At 36.5% G+C, this 20,957-nt stretch overlaps 1 protein-coding gene across 1 annotated transcript in view; it reads right to left on the bottom strand.

The window, feature by feature from the left end:
- Nucleotides 1–2,401: 2,401 nt before the first annotated feature.
- LOC115213176 (parafibromin) overlaps nucleotides 2,402–20,957 on the bottom strand; it is a 37,054-nt gene continuing 18,498 nt past the window's right edge. The window contains exons 7-13 of the mRNA XM_029782115.2: nucleotides 16,838–16,939; nucleotides 13,958–14,024; nucleotides 12,246–12,498; nucleotides 9,885–10,022; nucleotides 9,083–9,174; nucleotides 7,564–7,705; nucleotides 2,402–3,798 (exon numbers count right to left, since the gene is read on the bottom strand). Coding sequence (XP_029637975.1) covers nucleotides 3,762–3,798; nucleotides 7,564–7,705; nucleotides 9,083–9,174; nucleotides 9,885–10,022; nucleotides 12,246–12,498; nucleotides 13,958–14,024; nucleotides 16,838–16,939 — 831 coding nt within the window. The 3' untranslated portion in view covers nucleotides 2,402–3,761. The remainder of the gene's footprint in view (nucleotides 3,799–7,563; nucleotides 7,706–9,082; nucleotides 9,175–9,884; nucleotides 10,023–12,245; nucleotides 12,499–13,957; nucleotides 14,025–16,837; nucleotides 16,940–20,957) is intronic.

Here is a 20,957-nt window from a genome sequence, read left to right as displayed (position 1 = left end):
GTGCATATATATATATACATATATATACATACATACACACACACACTTTTGCTTTATTACACATTCTAATCAGTAAACTTAGCTTAAATATATAATCAACTATCAGTTGTCTGAACTGAAATCATTGCAGTATTTCTCCAAGTTTAGATTACACTAGGAACTACATTGCTGTACATTTTACAGAAGTCATATAGCTTTTGTTTCAGAAGATAATTTCTACAGTATAGAACTAAATAGACTTGGTAATTTAAGATGATAATAATAATAATAATTGTGTACAGTGCTCAGGTGCACTACAACTCATCTAAAGTGTATATATATAATCAGGTGTAGTTTCGGCGGATTTCAGAAAGCATGAGGGCCTTAAAGGATGCTGTGTCATGGCAGTCAACAACTGACGCAGGCAGTTTATTCCATGCTTCAGCAACTCTGAGTGTGAAAAAATGTTTCCGAAAGTCATGGGAGCTGTGTTGTTTTCTGACTTTGTAGGCATGTCCACGTGTGTTAGACACATGGAGATCAAAAAGGTGTTCAGTGTTGTTGTTGGTGAGGTGGTTGATAACTTTGTGGGTGTTTACTAAGTCCGTCGCCAGACGCTGGAGTTTCAGTGAATCCATGCCCAGGGAAACAAGGCGCTCAGAATATGGTAGGTGTCTGATGGAGGGTATGCGTTTGGTTGCACGTCTCTGGACAGATTCCAGGAGGTCAATGTTCTGAGCAAGATAGGGGTTCCAAACTGATGATGCGAATTCCAAGTGTGGTCGTACCATAGCTGTATACAGTTTTAAATAGATGGCTGGAGAGCGGCTAACAAAAGTCTTGCTGAGTGATGCCAAGACACCCTCGGCCTTCTTGACAATTTTAGAGATATGCTTTGTCCAACGCAAATCACTGCTGACAGTGATGCCTAGGTCACGCTCGCAAGAGGATTTCTTGATATCAGTGTTGTGGAGGGAGTATGTGGACGCAGGGTTTTTTCTCCCAAAATGCATGGTGGTACACTTGTCCACAGCCAGTTTCAGTTGCCAGTCTGTGATCCATTGCTGCATTGTGTCTAGGTCTGATTGCAGGAAAGAGTTGTAGACATCAGGATCTGTCCTCTTGATTTCAAGGTACAGCTTGATGTCGTCTGCATATTTCAATACTGTGGCATTCTTTAAATTGGCATCTATGTCATTAATGTATGCCACAAACAAGAGGGGACCAAGGACAGATCCCTGTGGTACACCCGATGACATCTCATATGGTGTAGAATGCTGTCCTAGAACTGTGACTACCTCCTTTCGGCTGAGAATGAAGGATTTCAACCAGTTAAAAAGGTCATCCCTCACACCCATTGCAGAGAGTTTCACCATAAGCCTTTTGTGTGGCACAGAGTTGAAAGCCTTAGCAAAGGCAAGGTAGACAACATCCACCCATGAGCCACTGTCAGTGATCTGAGTAATGTTATCTTTAATGCATCAGTGAATTTAATGAACACAATATTTAACTTCATCAATTTAGGTTTACAATTCAAATCCTTTTCACCCTTCAGTATCAATAAAATAACCGTAAATATAAATTAGCTATTAAAGTAATCCCTCAACTATTGTGGATGTTACATTCCAAAACACCGTGATAGTTGAAAATTCACAAAGTAGAAACAGTACTGTATATTTTTTTATAATTTGTATATATTTTATATCATAAATGCAGAACAACACCACAGGGGAATTGATGTAAGTTTAGATAATAAACCTCGATATGGCAAGGGATTGTTGTATATCAAAACTATAATATAAAGTAGCTGTACAAGCCTACCCTACAAAAATTGCCTTTTGCTTAAATACTTAGAGCTAAGGAAGGAGCTTCTTATAAGTTATTTGACTGACGAGAAATAGCAACTGATTCTCTCTCAAATCACAGCTTTCTGCCTTGGGAGAAAAAAATGCTACATTAGCTAGCTTCCTAACTGACATTGATACTTTATTTTTTATACTCGTTATTTAACTTCAGAGCATTGAGCAACAGACTAATGTCCGTTGCTCAATGCTCTGAAGTAAAATGGTGATATTGTCTTAATTATACAAGAAAATACTTATTTCAAAATTATAAATACTACCGCCTACTTCCAAAGGATTTGTCATTGTATGTCAGGATTGTATGGTTCTCATCTAGATTGTGGTTGCACAGAGTTACATGGTTACTTCATAAATAATTGATTATTGTTGAATATTCAACAAACCTTTTATCAGTTGAACTTCAGGTTGTTTAACCAGAGAAATATAATGTGATACTGATTTAGAAATCAGAAAATAAACTTACATAGAATCTTCCTTTTGAAAACTCTGGACATTTTATAAAAAAGAGAATCAGTTATATTAACAAAACTGCGGAGTTTAAAATAAAAAAACAAACCATATAGAAGGATTATAAATTTATTTGTTTCATTTTTTTTTTTAATCTGATTACATGGAAAATAAGGGATTGTTGCAAATGACTATACTTCCTTTTTGCTTTAAAGGAATCTTTCACTCTTAACCAAACATTTCAAGGAACAGTATATATACATGTTTTTAGAGTCATCATAAAACAAAAGTTTAAAAAAAAAAAAAGAGCAGCCAAATATAAACAGGCATTAATAGAAAAATTTCTTGTATTCCTTGAAGTTGGTATGACTGAAAATAAGGAGATGATCAGCTACACTAAGTCTTCTCATGTTGAAATTTATTTAAAATGAATTTGTCCATTGTAGTAGCAACACTAATAAGATGTAAAAATATAAATGGTTTGAGGAGGGGTTAGAACCACATTTCCCAATAAGAAGCACTCAATATGAGTGATAGTAATAAAATGGAAAGGTGGGGGGAGAGAGAATCACATGTCTGAGGTCTTAAAGACTTCAGGAATTTGAAATATGAGAGCAGATAGACTGCAAATAAAGATCCAGACTAAGGGACCAAGGCACAAGGTTTGGGATTTCAAAGTAGATTTCCTCCTTCCTTTTTCCCTTTCTAAATATAATTCCTGAATAATTCAACTGAAAATTAAGGAAGGATTATTCCAAGAGATTCTTTATGAAGAAAAATGTTATTCTTATGGAAATTTTTTTTTTTAAACTAAAATATTTGGAGCCTCACAAAATTTAAAACATTTAAGTGGTAGATGATTAGCTTGCTTTTTTTTTTTTCTTGGCAGGAGAAGACAAAGCATGGTTGAAACTGTATAAGTTTTAATTCCACTTATTAAATTCAGAATACAAACTCTCAAAATAACCACTGTTCAGTACAACACTTTCAAAATTAATCTGGAATGCTAGACTTTGAATTAATTCAGGTAGTGTTTTTACAGGCTTTCAAATATTTTCCTGAATTACGTGTGAGATCGTTGGAGAAGTCTACCAAATTAGAAAACTTTTTTTTTTCCTTAATTTGATGGTTGCCTACAATGGAAATTCATAAAATGGTAACTACATATAATTTAGTTCTTGTGAGTCCAATGAAATTCTTTCAATGCAAGAGAGAAGATGGAGATTATGCCAGATATAATTTTTCTTTCAATGCAAGAGGCAAATTGGAAATTAGGATGAAAAAAGATTTAAAAATAAAATAAAAAATCTCCTTCATGCCATGTTCTATCCCAAAAATGACTGGTGAATACTTTTTTTAAGTTTGAAAATGTTGAATGAGATTATGAAAGAGTTCAGCAAATTCCAGTTTAGTGAATAAGATGTTATCTTTAACAAATGAATCATTTCCAGCATTTTCTGGTTTCCTTCAGTTCTAGAATCGAAGATGATTCTTATTTTTCATCATATATCTGAAAGTAAAAAGAAAGTGGATAAATAACAACCGAAAATAAAATATATCTAATACCTGTATGTTTGCTTAAAGACAAAATACATAAAATTAACAGTAGTGAAACCTTATGTGACCACACATATTACTAGGATAGGATAAAGATCCTTTCCAAGTCATACAGATTTGTAGCAAGCATATTGTGTATTAGGCTATTTAGCTTTAAACTATATCTAAAGGGCGTATTTCAGCATTGTCAACATTTGATCACACAATTAGGGTTGGACTAAGATCTGTTAAAAAGATTGGATGGTTTTAACTAGCCAGTCGGTGTTTGAGCAACAGTTTTTATCCCAACACGGAAAAATTCTCTTCTTGCCTACCAACCATTATATAAGGAACAGTCCCTCATGCTACAGAGCAGAGAGAGAGATCTGATGCTGTCTATCACACAGAACCAAGCCATGAATTATCAAACCAATTACTTCTCAATATTTAAGACCTGCCAAGTATTTTTATAATGGTTTCAATAAAGAACAGTTGCATTCACTTTACCTAGTTCTTCTGGTCATTAGTTTATCTACGATTCTTCCAGGCACACAGACCAGTTAATGCACCATTCGAGCCTGTCAGACAGCACACGTGCTACCAGCACACACACATGCCCATTGTTAAGTAACAATTTGGAGTACTTAATACAAAAGGAGTGCAATAGTTCATATATGCCAGTCAAGTGGTTTGTCACTTTTGTGTATGTATATATATTATCATCATTTAACACCCTGGCATGGAGGACAATTTGACCAGGGCTGCACCAGACTCCAGTCTGATTTGGCATGGTTTCTACAGCTGGATGCCCTTCCTAACGCTAACCATTCCAAGAGTGCAATGGGTGCTTTTACATGCCACCAGCACAGGTGCCATTTGCATGACACCAGTATCTGCCACGACTGCAATTTTGCTCGGCTTGATGGGTCTTCTTTTCAGGCATGACATAATGTCAAAGGTCTTGATCATTGCCCCTGTGAGGCCCAACGCTGGAAAGGAACTCAGCCACTTTGCCCTCATAAGGCCCAATGCTTGAAAGGAACTCACTTGAGGCCCAACGCTCAAAAGGAACTTTCCTCTGTGAGGCCCAATGCTAGAGAGGAATTCGCCTCCATAAGGCCCAATGCTAGAGAGGAATTCGCCTCCATAAGGCCCAATGCTAGAAAGGAACTAGCCTCCATGAGGCCCAACACTCAAAAGGAACTCAGCCACTTTGCCTCCATGAGGCCCAATGCTCGACAGGTGCTCTTTACACACCACTGGTGCAGGTGCCTTGGTTTGACAGGTCTTTTCAAGCACAGCATATCGGTTGCTAGTCATTGACTCTGTAAGGCTCAAAGTTCAGAGATCGTGCTTCACCACCTTGTATGTCTTCCTGGCTTTATCGCTAGCACAGGATAACCTCCACAGTTAGAGACCAGCACTTCTTTACACAGCTGTCTTGGTCCATATGCATCACATGACCATACCAGTGCAGTCAACTGTCTTGCACACCACATCTGATGCCTAAATTTTCTCTCAAGATGCTTACACTCAGTCAAACATGCACAATGACATTGCACATCCAGCAAAGCATACTGGCTTCATTTCTTTCAAGCCTATGCAAGTCCTCAGCTGTCAATGCCCATGTTTCACTGCCATGTAGCACAGCTGTTCACACACAGGCATCATACAATTTGCCTTTCACTGAGAGATAGGCCCTTTGTTGCCAGCTGAGGTTGGAGCATCCACCTCAGCTACTAACTTGGTCACCTAGATATTGGAAGCTTTCTACCTCTAGCTTGCCTCACTGGCTGTTGATGGAGTCACATTTTCAGCATTACCTGTGCATTATATATAATATACACACATATATATTTATGTATGACAGAGTGTGTATTAGAAAAACCAAAATATATATAATATTTGATACATTTTCAACTGTTACTTCTACTACATAAATTACTGAAGCGTCAACAGTGTTTGTTTTTCATACACACAACTTGCTAACTCGCTCTCCTTTCTTTTCCAACTAGGGTATTTATGTATCTACTTTACAGGAAGATACCTATTTCCTTCCCTGTATACATTTAATCTCTCAAATGACACAATGCCACACCCACTCAATACTACTCATCCCAGTCAAAGGGTTTTTATCTTGCAAGGTACTTAGTAACCCTGTTGGTGCTGGTGCCACAACAGGCAATGGAGCTTGGTGCAGTTCCAGGCCTTGCCAGGTCCTGTCAAACCATCCAACCTACACCAACAAGGAAAACGGACGTCATATGACAATGATGATGATATGCACATTTACATCCTAAGTCCTCATGTAAAAAGTGTCGATAAAAAATGGTCATGTTCGTTGACATTGCTGACAAACAAGTCATTCAGGAGATTTGGGCTTTTAAAAGCATTATTTGTAAAGCAAGCAAGAATTAGTGACACAAAGAGCGTGTGGCTGTAAAACAATACATAATTACATATTTGATCAACCAGTATGGAAAAACATGTAAAACAAAGTAAGCTGGTAATTGCAACATAACTAGAAAAATTTTTGAATAAATTTATGATATAAAGTTTCAATTTAAATACAAACACTTTAAAATGAATACTTTTGTATCCTAAAATCGGAAGCAGTCCATGGTGGCTTGCTACTGAAAGGGCTAAACTAAACCAAATACCTATCACAGCTTTGAAGTGAGAGGAAATTCCTTTCGGTTGAGCTGATAAAGAAAAGCAGAGTAATGTACCTTGCTTTTAAACTGCAATGCATGTTGGCAAGTTACAACCGCTAGAATGTAGCAGCTCACAGGGTTTGGATTAGACATTATAGAAAAGAGAAAATAAAGTGTTTTAAAGATGCCTAAACCATAGTAGTTTTTTAGTTCCAAGACAATTCACACTGATCCTGGAGACTCGTGGCATGAAGGTAGTCAAACAATTAGATGTTGTACCCAGATCCATTGTTTGTGTCATCTTTCCATTAGACTGGTGTTCCAGTTATGGCCATCTCATAATTCATGTGCCTCTCCTTTTTAAGATAGTAGGTGTGATCTAGCTGCTATTTCTTGTTGTTCAAGTGACCATTTAGAGGCATTGGCTCACATTACTAGCACTCCATCAGTTACAACAATGAGTGTTCCAGCTGATCCAATCAACGGAATAGCCTGTTCGCAAAGTTAATGTGCAAATGGCTGAGTACTTCACAGACACGCATACCCTTAATGTAGTACTCAGGGAAATTCATGTGACAAGGCTGGCCCTTTGAACTACAGATGCACCTCATTTTTGCCAGCTGAGTGGACTGGAGCAACATGAAAGGACACAACACACTGCCAGTAATCAAACTCACAACCTTATGATCATAAGCTGAATATCCCAAACCATTAAGCCCTGCACCTTCACTGGACTCACATTAAATAGTAAAAAGAGAATGCAATAGAAAAAAGGACTTTTTTTTTTTTCAAATTCCATAGTTGAAGAAGGGTTAACATGCCACCAAATTAATATCTCTGCACATCACCAAGATTTGTATGACATAAATTTCTGGCTACAATGTTTTATTTCTTCTCAAAATCTTTCTTCAACTAGTTAGCTGTTGTGAGATTAAAAACAGCAAGTGGGAGAGATGTCAAAAGGTTCAAACAATAGTAACTACATGCTGAGAAAATTAAAATAAGGCTAAACTCTAACAACTATACATTTAGGCCAAAAAGAGCGAGAAAATACAAAAAACAACAGTGAAAAGTAAAATCTTTACCTGTCCAACACTTCCCAAAATTGTTGCAACATTGCTCTGTCCAAATGGCGTTTGTGTCTGTCCAAATTAATCACATTAACTGCCCATTTTTTAATGTTGTTATCTAATGGCAAATCAGCCCATTTGACATGGTAAGCTCGGACTATTAAAGAAGGCAAAAACAAAACTTTTATTAGAAAAGTGTTCACTTTATAATACATAAACTACTCATATATACATATATGTTGAAGTTGTTTATTTTATGAGTTAAACTTTCACTGCACATTTAAATCAGATAAGCTAATAAGAGAGCCTCCACAAGGTTACTAAACCTGCCGGAAACAGCAGTAAAATATCCCCCAAATCACAATCTGCCAGGATTTTAACTCATAATATAACTAACTTCAACTAAAGGTTATACTGTCTTTCCATTTGCACCTTATACCACAAAACACTACCATAAAACTTCAAATCTCTAAGTTTGAAACTGACAACTTAAACATACATTTTAAAGTTTCTCAAATATCCTGATACAATAAACAAAATTTAATAAAAAAAAAAAAAAAATCAAAACTAATTTAAAATAGTCTCCTAAAAGTCAAACAGTTATACCTTTACCTGCTATTCAGAATTTGGAACAGCAACTTATTCAGTTTGATGAAAAATAAATGACCACTGGGAAGTTAGTCTGAAGCCGTCTTTAGATTTTTAAAAGTCAATACTTATATATAATGCGGTATTGGCTGAGTAGTCAAGAAATCAGCCTTTCAGTCATGTGGTTTCAGGTTCAGTCCCGCTCAGCAACATCTTAAGTCGGCATCTTTTTTTGTAACCCCATGATGGCTGATGTCATATGAGTGAATTTGGTAGCCCATTATATATATATATAGCCATGTGTGCTAACATGTGCCTGTGTGATTTTGCATGTTGCATGAAAAAGTGCTAAGCTACAAACAGAGAAGTTTGTTGCCATTCTCCATCAACTAATCACCTGCTATGTTTACACTTTCAAAGATATATGGACAATAAAAAAAAGTCCCTTGCTTGAAAAACAGGCAAGGGGTAGTGACTGGAAGGGTATCTGCCAGTCATTGAATAACATGTATTCATCTAATTCAGGCTAGTTTGGGATTCTAATTCTGGCAAAAGTAATACTTATTTAAGAGTTTCTACTTTATGGAGGTTTTGTTGCATCATATTAATAAAGTACACTTCTCTTTCTGTCTTCCTGAAATGGAACATATCATATTCACTTGTGTAAATAAAACTGGTACAAAACTTTTACAATTCAAAATTTTTTTAGCTTAATGTGTAAATTGTCATTGAAGTTTTATACAAAAAAAAGTGCAACTTGTACACAAGTAAATATGGTATAGAAATTCCTATTCATGATTCAACTTCTAATCCTTATAAACCGGGGGGCCTGAAACCTTCTAATTTATCCTATTCTTTTAGTTTAATATTGGAATTTAGATGTACTCCGCTTCCATTCATATCAGTAAATTAGTTCTGGAGCAGGAATATATCAAGAAAGACTTACTTCTAGAAAATATCTCAACTGGATTGCCATCCCAAGGCCAACCCTTAAACTGCCACGCAGGACCTTGCACGAATACAGCAACAACACGATCCCTAGAACAAATAAGAAATTACATATAATTACATACTAACAAAAATAAAGGCATGTGTAAAATATTGGTAATTTTTTATTCAAACGAGAGTATGCACACTTGAAAATATATTTTGTAAAGGACTTACTCAAGATGAGTTATTTACAAATAACATTTCTTACACTGTTCAATACTTCATAACAATACTAATAGAAGAGTAAAACTTCACAGCCAAGCCATAACTTTCAGTTAACAAGATCAAGCTGCCATTTTTGTGCCAGAGTCACTCTCTTAAAAAATATAATTTAATTGGCAGTAGTTACAGAATAACTCAAGGGATGAAAGTTTTATTCATTGGCACTTATCGAATTTAAAAATCAAAAATATATATTTAGTTATGTTCTGAGTTCTATTTTCCTATTTGTGTTGCCAATATATATATATATATAATCAACCCATTTTGTGATGTACAAAAATCCCTGAATTTCATTAGAAAAAGGGAGTGTAAACCCACACATACACACAGATGTATATAGGAAGTGTAAAGACATATATATCTTCATTAATGTAGAAGCATCGATAGGCTTTATCAACAAAGTGTTAAATATATCAACTCTCAGTGTTAAATCAAATTTAAAATTAATAAGAAAACTAACATGGGGTTAGAAGAAATATCCATTGTTTTCCATCCCCAAGCAAAAGTCCTTTTTTAATAATTAGTTTAATACATACCAGTCATCTGCCTGAAGTTTTGTAGGATTATCAATAATACGATAGGGCACTGTTAAACCACCTTCTTTTCGTCTCTGAATCAATACTTCATTTTCTCTTTTCATACCTTGTGCTCTTTTTTCTTCAGTACTGAGAAACCTGTCAGGACAAAATAGTTAAACTATGTAAATATCTTACGTAATTTAGTCCCATCATCCTTTGTCTATAATGAAATCGATTAAAATGAAGGGATTTATTTTACAATATTAATCCATACCACTGAAATTCAATATATGGAATCTGTAACGATAAGTTGTTTTTATATAATACGAGGATAAATTTGTTGTATTGAAGTCCATAAAGGGAATCAACTCTTGAATTACAAAACATTTTAAACTTGGTCATCTGATAAAAAGAATACCAAATACTGGCATCGATATAACATAAAAAATCTCTTGAAGGAGGCGAACTAGGATGGCTGCATTCACAATTGAAACCAGTAAAAGAATTTCTTTTTAATTTCTACATTTATTCTGAATTACAGTAATTTAATTTTTTTTAATACTTTATTTAAGGTAAAACATACAATTATCACTTCGGTTTTGTATCTGGTTTCCAAGATTCTTTATGTGAATAATTCATGTGTTGAAACAAATTTTGTTGTGTCTGGGGAGAGTCCTAATGCCTTAATATCTAACACATTCACCAGTTCAATTTCCACTCATTATTTATGTTTTATTGTTTTCCAAAATTTTCATTGTTTTTGCATCTTTGTCAATGGATGTTGACTGTTTATCCTGTCTATTATTATGGATAACGGACAGAGTCAATATCCATTGACAAGGTTGCAAAAGCAACGAAAATTTTGGAGAAGGAGTAAAAGGTAGACTGTATGACGCATGTGTTTGAACAGCCATGCTACATGGCAATGAAACATGGGCTGTGACTGCTGAGGACATGTGCCCATGGCACATGAAAAAACATTCGAGCGAGGTCGTTGCCAGTGCCACTGGACTGGCTCCTGTGCAGGTGGCACGTAAAAAAACACCATATGAGCGTGGTTGTTGCCAGTACTGCCTGACTGGGCCTCATGCTGATGGCACGTAAAACACCCACTACACTCTCAGAGTGGTTGGCATTAGGAAGGGCATCCAGCTGTAGAACCTGCAAGATCAGATTGGAGCCTGGTGCAGCCATCTGGTTCGCCAGTCCTCAGTCAAATCGTTCAACCCATGCTAGTATGGAAAGCGGACATTAAACGATGATGATGATGAATAAATGAGTGGAAATTGAACCAGTGAGTGTGTTAAATATTAAGGCAGTATGACTCTCCCCAAACAATACAACTATCAACATTAAATGTTGGTTTAGGAAATTAACAGAATAAAACTAAAGAGTAATTAAGGTTTAAAATGCTGGAATTACTAAATGCAGTCCCATGCATTTTAAAACCAAGACATACATCAGCATGACAAAAAAATATATTTTCAAGCAACTTTTTGAGAAACTCCACAAATAAACAGGGGATAGTCTCAAAAAGTAGTAAAAGAAATTTGACCAGTTGCTGTTCAACTAAAAACCGTTCAATAATGAAGGACCACAGACAATAACTATTAGAATTTCTACACCAGAATGTTCAGTCATGTAAAACAGTAATAAGCTTAGTGATAATCCTTTCTACTATAGGTACAAGGTCTGAAATTTGGGGGAGTAGGGGACAGTTGATTACATCAACCCCAGTGCTTGACTGGCACTTATTTCATAAGGATAAAAGCCAAAGTTGACCTTGGCAGAATTTGAACTAAGAAAGTAAAAACAGGCAAAACGGCACTAAGCATTCTGTCCGGGATGTTAACAATTCTGCCAGCTCTCTGCCATAATAAGCTGAATAATGATAGAATATTAAGACAATATTGTTTAAATGCCCACAAATTATGCACTCATATAATTGATCCTTCATATAGTAAGAAAGAATATTATCTGCTGTTAAATAGGCTGTAAATATCATGAAACATGACATGCGAAATAATATTTATGTGCTTTTAGGTAATCCTAGAAGCTAAGATCACCAAGCATAGATTGGCATATTTCGGTCATATTATGCAGAGAAAATCCCTGGAGAAGGACATCATGCTCGGAATGGTCAGTGACAAGAGAGGAAGAGGCCGACCAAGAACCCGCTGGCTTGACACCATCAAGAGTGATACCGGAATGGACATAGCCAATCTGAAAGAAGCGGCCCAGGATAGAACTGACTGGAGGACACTGATCCAACGAGTGACCGAGAGTCAACTTCAACTAAGCGGATAGAAAGAGAGGTAATTTTAAGAGTTAAATGAATGTAACAAATGGAATCAGATGAGAGAAAAAGCAAAAGTTTACCGGAGATCTTGTAACATATCTTTTGAGTTGAACATAGTGATGAGTGATGTGGCAGCAGCAGGGATGATTATGACTGGAGTACGAGAACCTTTCTTTAAATTTGGCGGAGGTCGTGCTTGAGAAATAGGTCGTGGCTGTGGAATTGCAGTAGGTAGAGGAGTATGAGTTTTTCTGGCTAGAGCACCTTCTGTCACAGATTTCAGTGTCATTCCGTGATATGTTCCCATTGTGTCAATTTTAAAACCTTCCGTTTCTGATAAAAATAAGAAAAAGTAAAACAGCAATTTTATGAACATGAAAAGAAAATATTCAGTTGTTTTTCTTTCACAGTGGAATTATTTATTAATTTATTGATCGTAATGCCTCAAAGTACATCCCAAATAAGAGGAACATACTACATAAACACTTATTCCAATAAAATATCCTCAATATAGAAATGATAAATTTATTATATGTATTAAGTCTTGCTATTAAAGGATTTGGGAGCCAAAAGTCCAAGTTCAAAACAGTACAAGCTATTCTTTATTGATCATTCAATGTTAGGCACATCACTATCTTAAGTTAGAATTACACCCAAACAAAACAGCTGAAGCTTCCATTAGGGTACCTCTATGGAGTCACTCAACAGGCTACAAATAGCAGCAAAACCACCTTTAAATCAGTCAACAATGGAATGCTCCAATTATAGTTGACCTGGATACATATAACAACAGCTAAAGGCTTCTGAAATAGCAGAAATAACCCCAGTAGAAATATAGTAAAAATATGCACACTGCCCACAGCAGCTTCATGAAATTATATTAACTGATGATACATTCAAAGTTAAAAAGTTGTGTAAGCAGGCATGTCTCTTACTGTTCAAACTTCTATTGCAGATCTCTTACTGTGAGTTATTTCGTATGTATGTACGATAAGTTGCTGGTCTGTACATCAGATAACTTCACACAATTTTCTTTACAGTTAGATGAACGCCAGCATGTAAAATTAAATGTACTGCCAAACCCATAACAAATCTTCATAACCCATGAGCTGATAGTACCAAACCTACCAATTAAGCCATTCCCTTTTATCCATAAACTGGGAACTGACAAGCCAATAAAAGAGCCTCTGTAATCACCCAATCTGCTAAAATTAACAATTTGTCATCTAAAAATGGATGGACATATTATCATGACTGTATTCCAAACAACATGGGTCTGACTAGCATGATGGTTGGGTTGGTCTCCAATGTTTGTTTTAGCAAGGTTTCTACAGCTGGATGCCCTTCCTAATGCCAACCACTGTACTGGGTGCTATTTTCATAGCACCAGTACTAGTGAAGTCACCAAGTAACATGCAAAACAAGACTTCTTGTCAGAGTGCAGTATTGAGTGAGAGAGCTTTGTACCAAAGCAGGAAAAAGTGACAGGAACAGTTGTTTTGCTGTAGAGGAGATACATGGCTACCTCAGTAGGAAAGAGAGAAAGGATGGTGGAGATGAGGCATAAGAGCGTATCCTCAAGATACAAGGTGGACACAGAGAGAAAAGAGGCAATGAATCAAGAACAGTTTTGGAGAAAAAAAACCTGGGTAATTAAGGCTGGAAGATTCTTTTTATCAAAGATCTACTGGTTCAGAGTTGACCTACAGTAAAACAAACTACAAAAGTAACTACCTGGTAGCTGATAAGATGTAAAGAACTACATGCAATAAATATAATAAAAATATCTTACCTTCTTTGCCTCTAAAACGTTCCTGATCGTATCTGTTATAGCCTACTGCTGGGGGAGGTCGAGATTGCTAAGAAAAAAAAATAGTAGTTAAATTATAAATTACAGGAAACATATATAAAAAAATGTTCACTATTTTAATCCAAGATTATTGTTTACAATACCAAACAAAGAGAAAAACAGAGTAAATGTTTTCAACATCTGAGTTTTCTAAGCAGACCCCCATAGAAATATTAAGTTAGTGTTAACATATTTGGTGCAGTAAACATCAAATTAGATATACTGAAGCAGTGAGGAAATGACAACCCTAGTTGACAATGGGATAAGGTAACATTGAAAATAACTTCTACAGAAGGCAGAAGTACAAATGAACAAAAGAAATATTAATAACACTTCCCTTCAAAATTAGCTCTTATTTCTAACACTGAAAATCTTCCAAAATCAGAACATGGTTTAATAGACACCAAAAAGTGTAACAAGGAAGCTTTATGTGTCACCTGATCTGCCATAATAGTAGGTCAGTTTCCCTTGATCACACATTACTGTCTGTGAAAAGGAAGACCGCATAAGAAAATGTAATCCTAGATAAATGGTTTATGTAAAAGATGCCACAGTTACTGCTAGGATGACTTTGGTGATGGGTCTTGCTTGATCAGTGTTGACCTGGGCTAAACAGCAACAATGGATAATATAGTCCAGGGTATACCATGTCTTAAAAAAGAATACTTTAGATAGAGTAATCTTGGTTATGCTTTGTCCGAGAAGAAAAGAGGATATTCATTGCAGAAACACTTTTGACCATAGTGCAGGGTCCACAAGACTATCACCATACCTTATACTGGTCCTTTAGAGTAGCAAAACAAATGACATTATGACCTATCTTTAATTATATGGGAGAGATGATTTTGTTCTAGCCAATGCAAGTAGAACACTTATATCTGCTTCTGTATCTCTATTGATATTCAGTCACATTAAAATGTAGTATGTGACAACTTTTACAATTTGACATTAACTTATTGTTAAATTAAAACTATAGTATTAATTAGCATTATTTCTGAGTTTAAATCTCATTAAAGTTACTTTTGCCTCGTGTCCTTTGATTGATTTGATGAAATATCAGTTAAGTTTTGGTGAAACACACACACTACTCCTTTCCACGTGAACCTGTATTTGATTAAACTGACTAAAAACATCATCCTGTAAATATGTTGCTTGGGTTTGATTGCAACAACTGAATCCCTTCCCACAGTGGCCTGGATTTAATTAAATAGATTATACTCCTTTCCCACATATATACACAGATGAATTTATAGCCTTCTTCCTTTTATAGAAATCAATATTGTAAAAATTATCAAAACTGTTTAGATGTGGGATGTAGCTCAATAAGTTGTGTCACTAAGATATACATATAACAATGCTCCCTTAGGTCACAGAAATTAAAAACGTTAGATTGGTATAACAATTTCTTCCATTGAAACACAGATAAGAAATTATATATTTTATCCACTTGTGTGATGTGGAAGGACAAGGCTGTACCAGTGGGGTCTGAGCAGAGGATGTAGAGAAATAAAACTAAATACTAAGGAATTTAATTAATCCACCTCTCTACTATTCCATAAACTTTTCAAGAATGTCTAAACAAAAACAAAAAAGAGAAAATTGGTGAAAAATATGCCAAAAGAAGGAACAAGATTCAGAAAATATTGACAAAATAAAGAGAGAGAGAGAAACTGATATTACAGATAACTAGATGATAGCCAGATAGCTAAATATCTAGTGCTGTAGTTTGTATCATGACTGGTTATTTTTTAAGGCAATTAAGTACTACTGAATTAAGAAGTTATAAAATAAAAAATACAAAATCATCATCATTATCTTCGTCGTTCAACATCCGCTTTTCATGCTGGCATAGGTCGGACAGTTTGACTGAGGGCTGGCAAGCCAGGAGGCTGCACCAGTTTCCAATGTGATCAGGCAAAGTTTCTACAGCTGGATGCCCTTCCAAACGCCAACCACTCCGAGAGTGTAGTGGGTGCTTTTTATGTGGCACCGGCATAAGGGCCAGTCAGGCAGTATTGGCAACAACCACACTTGAATGATGCTTTTTATGTGCCACCAGCATGGGAGCCAGTCAGGTGGCACTGGCATTGACTAAGCTCGAATGATGCTTTTTACATGCCACCGGCACAGGTTCCAATCAGGCAGTAGTGTCATCAGCCATGACAATGACTTTACTTGACTGAACAGGTCTTTGCAAGCACAGTTTATTACCCAATGATTGAAGGGTACTCTTAAATGGGCCAGTTATGCTGCACTGGCATAGGCTATGGTTACGGTCTCACTTGGCTTGCCAGATCTTCTCAAGCACAGCATATCTCCAAAGGTCTTGGTCACTTGTCATCTGTGAGTTCCAACATTCAAAGGTTGTGCTTCACTACCTCATCCCAGGTCTTCCTGGGTCTACCTCTTCCACAGGTTACATCTACTGCTAGGGTGTGAACACTTTTTCACACAGCTGTCCTCATCCATACACAACACATGACCATACCAGTGCAGCCGTCTCTCTTGCACACCACATCTGATGCTTTTTATGTCAACTTTTCTCTCACAGCACTTACATTCTGTCGTGTATGTACACTGACATTAAACATCCGGTGGAGCATACTAGCTTCATTCCTTGCAAGCTTACGCATGTCCCTTGCAGTCACGGCCCATGTTTCACTGCTATGTAGCATGGCTGTTCGCACACATGCATCATACCATCTACCTTTTACTCTGAGCAAGAGGCCCTTTGTCACCAGCAAAATATATAAAAGAAATAGGAAGAAAACACAGACTACTAAAATTAGTGCAATTTTCAGTAAATAACCAAGAGAAACTTACAGATATTGGTGTTGTTTGTGAAGGGTGGCTCATTTGTCGCTGACTTCCTTCTTCTCGAGCCTTAATAGACTGAAGAATACTGAAAATATTTTTAGCAAATTCCTAAAGAAAAAAAATTGGAAAAAATAAATTAATATACAAACAAAGGTACATCTGACTGAATTAAATAACATTATGCTTCAATATTCTTACTCAGACTCCATTAAAAAAAATTACATGTAAAAGTTAATACTGAGAGAAAAAAATTCATTCATAAAGAGACTCCCCACAAAAAACTAATAAACCTAAGTGATGATCACGATTTAGCATCTGCATTCCATGCTGGTATGAGTTGGATGGTTTGACAGGGACCAAATCAAAGTACTGTGTCAAGCACCAATGTATATTTTGGTATTAATTTCTATAGCTGGATGTCCTTCCTAATGCCAACTACTTCACAGAATGTTCAGGATACTTTTGTGTCACCAGCACCAGTGAGGTCATCAAGTAGCTTGCAGGACAAAACAAGACCCCTTGATTAAGGAAGGTGACATATGCCAGATGTTGAAAGGCAAGAACGCGATAGATAGAAGCATGTGTCTTGCTGTAGATACCTGTTCCTAATCTTTACTCTTGCCTCTCAAAGATTTAGCAATGGTCGAGAGGTGCCTTTAAGGCTGTCTGACCAAAGGCTTATTAATTTCTCTAGTGCTGGTGCCATGAGAAAATGCACCCAGTACACCTTATAAAAGTGATTGGTAACAGGAAGGCATCAAGCTATAAACATCAAATCAAGATGACACTCTATGAGAGCAGTGGGTCTCAGTAAGAAATGATCCAGACTGTGATAACCCATCCAATCTATAGAGAGCAGACATGATGATGATGATGTGGCATATGTGTGTTTATGCATGTATATATATCTAACATGATTGACCAGACAATCAGATGTTATACATCACTGGTCACAATGTGCTTCACATTGTTTTAGCCTTCAAATGATTCCACCACAATGAGCAAGCCAACGACCCCCTTGATCACAAGGCTAATCCTTCATTTACAGCTGAGTGGACTGGAACAACATGAAATGAAGTGTTTTGCTCAAGAACACAACACACTGCTCAGTTCAGAAATCGAACCAGTGATCTAGCAATTATGAGTGCAATACCCATACCACTAGGTCATGCGCCTCCCACACGCACACACATATACACCTATAATGATAAAAGGAAACCTTAGAAGAAAAGGTGTCATTTATATATTTATTCATATACAGATATAAAAAAATTTCAAATTTTCTTAAAGAAATTAACTGAAATACAATTTAAATCCATTTATCCTGTTGTTGTCTAGCACTGGAGATTCAATATTTGTTTACAGTTCAAAATAGGAGTGATCACATTCTTTTGTAGCTGGTTAAGAGGTAAAGCATCACTGACAGGTTAAAGTCATGTGGCAAGTGAAAACATGTTCTGAACCAAAATTTGTATTGAAAGAATTTCAGATCCAGTGAGATATTTTCATACATGACTTGTGAATTTATCTGTATGTGTGGGTGAGTATGTGAGTGTGAGCACCTATGATCCCCAACTAGTGATATGTAAATATTCATATACACACAGAATTATATATACATAGACATACCAAAGTGGCTGATGCTGGTGTCATGTAACTAGCACCCATGCTGGTGGCATATAAAAAGCATCTTTCAAGTAATGGGCCTCACACCAGCAATGACAAATGATCGAGACCTTTGGCAATATGCTATGCTTGAGAAGAAGACCCATCTAGCCAAGTGAAGTCATGTGAAGTCATGGCAGATACTCTTGTCACACAACTGGCACCCATACTGGTGGCACGCAAAAGCACTCCTTGCACTCTTGGAGTGGTTAGTGTTAGGAAGGGTGTCCAGCTGTAGAAACCATACCAAATCAGACTGGAGTCCCTCAGCTTGCCAGCCCTGATCAAACCATCCAACTAATGCTAGCATCGACAACAGACATATGATGATGATATGTATGCATGCACCCACAGAATCATATATACTTATATATATGATACACACACCTAAAGAATACAGATTTTCCATATTTTCAATATTTAATCTTTATTCCAATATGAAAATTCAAATAAACAGAATTTTGCTTTTATCTTTTCCTCTTCTTCTCTAACCTATCATTTTTCTCTTTCTTTAATACACTTTTATATTTTCTATACACAACCAGGCTTCCCAACTGCATAGTTTCAGGTTCAGTCCCACTGCATGACACCTTGGGCATCTTCTATAACCCTTGACCAAGCATAGCCTTGTGAGTAGATTTAAAAGATGGAAACTGAAAGACACACATTGTGTGTGTGTAGTCTTCTTGCTTTGACTTTGTGTGATAGTTTTAAATGAGTGTCACCATCAAGCAAGTAGTGTGCGTCACTTTCAGTCTTCAGCAAAAACAGGTTTGATCATAGGGGAATATTACATTACTGAGAAACAGGTGAGGGTTGATTATAGGAAGGGTATCTGGCCATATAAAAATCCATCCAACCCATGCAAGCATGGAAAAGTGAATGTTAGAACAATGATGATGATGATGATGAACCAAAAACGTCTTGTTCTTATTGTATACATTTTTGTGTGTATGTCAATGTGTGTAACTGTGGATATTTATAAATCAGTGGTTAATGTTTGTGTGTGTGTATGTTTCTCTCTCTCTTGCACTCTTTGCATGTGTGTGTGTGAAGGCATGTGGCTTAGTGGTTAAGGTATTCAGCTCGCAATTGTAAGGTTGTTTGTTCAATCCCCAATGGCATGCTGTGTCCTTGAGCAAGACACTTTATTTCATGGTGCTCCAGTCCACTCAGCTGACAAAAAATAAGTTGCACCTGTAGTTCAAAGGGGCCAGCCTTGTCATATTTTATGTGATGCTGATCTTCCTGAAAATTACATTAAGGGTACACACGTTTGTGGAGTGCTCAGCCACTTGCACATCAATTTCATGAGCAGGCTACCAATGTTGCAACAAAGTGATAACTGCTAATTGAAGAAGCTGATATGCAATTGAGTATTTGGCACTTTATAGAAAGATCATTCAAACAATTCTCTACTTTTTAGTTTCTTACATTTCTAGTTGCACCAGTACACATGGCACAGACAAATAATTGATTTTTACAAGTCTACTAAATATCTTACTGTACCCACCACAACATAGTTCTTACCAACTTTTTTCTGGGAGGCACTGATGTTGTCATACAAAATCCATGCTCCCTTAGACATCTCATTCCAAATCTCACTGGAGACTAGGATAAAGAGAAGATATCTGAGAACGTAACCTTAATAGACACGCACTTGAAACTTCTAACAGAGCAAAAACCAAGCCTCTCAACTGTCATTCCAATTGCCCATGACAACACAGAATGCACTGCTGTATACTAAAACCCATCTCTGGATCAACAAATACAAGAGGCAATTGTTTGTTTCTTTTTCTCATTTGTTTCTCTTGTAACTACTAGAAAATTTTCGAGTTGTACTTTTACAGGAAGTGACTTGCTCTGAGATACTGTCTGTTGAAACCAAAACCACTATACTGTGGTAGATTATATCATCCATTCAAATATACATATACCATATTTATTTCGTTTTTGGATTTATAAGGCACAAAAAGAAAATGACTCTCTCCAGACACAACAGAATATACCATTTTATTATCTATTTAAAAAAGTCTTTCTTGTAACAGAGACTAAGCTTGGTGTAGTATTGAGGGAGGTGGCTTATGCTAGGCACTGAAAGGCAAGAGTGCGAAAGAATGACAGGAACAGTAGAGGAGATACATGGCTACCCCAGCTAGAAAAAGAGAGAAGGTGGTGGTGATGAGATGTCAGGACATACTCTCAAGGTACACGAGTGTGAATGTGAGGAGAATAGCAACAGAACAGGTGAGAGGGATAGGAGCAGAGGATCAGATAAGTTTGTCTTTTTTGTGAGAGAGGAAAGAATCTTCAAACTGGAAACCAAATTCTTACAATAGAATAGAACTCCACTAAAAGTATCCAGGGTGCTAGATTAAGTCTACCACCTAAGTAGGCAACAACAGGATTTGAACTCAGAATGCAGAGAGCTGAGACAAATACCACAGGGCACTTTGTCCAA

The sequence above is a fragment of the Octopus sinensis genome, linkage group LG1 (genome assembly GCF_006345805.1).
Source record: "Octopus sinensis linkage group LG1, ASM634580v1, whole genome shotgun sequence".
NCBI classification, from domain to species: Eukaryota; Metazoa; Mollusca; class Cephalopoda; order Octopoda; family Octopodidae; genus Octopus; species Octopus sinensis.
Note: the sequence above shows the minus strand (reverse complement) of the source record. Positions and strands in the feature narration are given on the sequence as shown.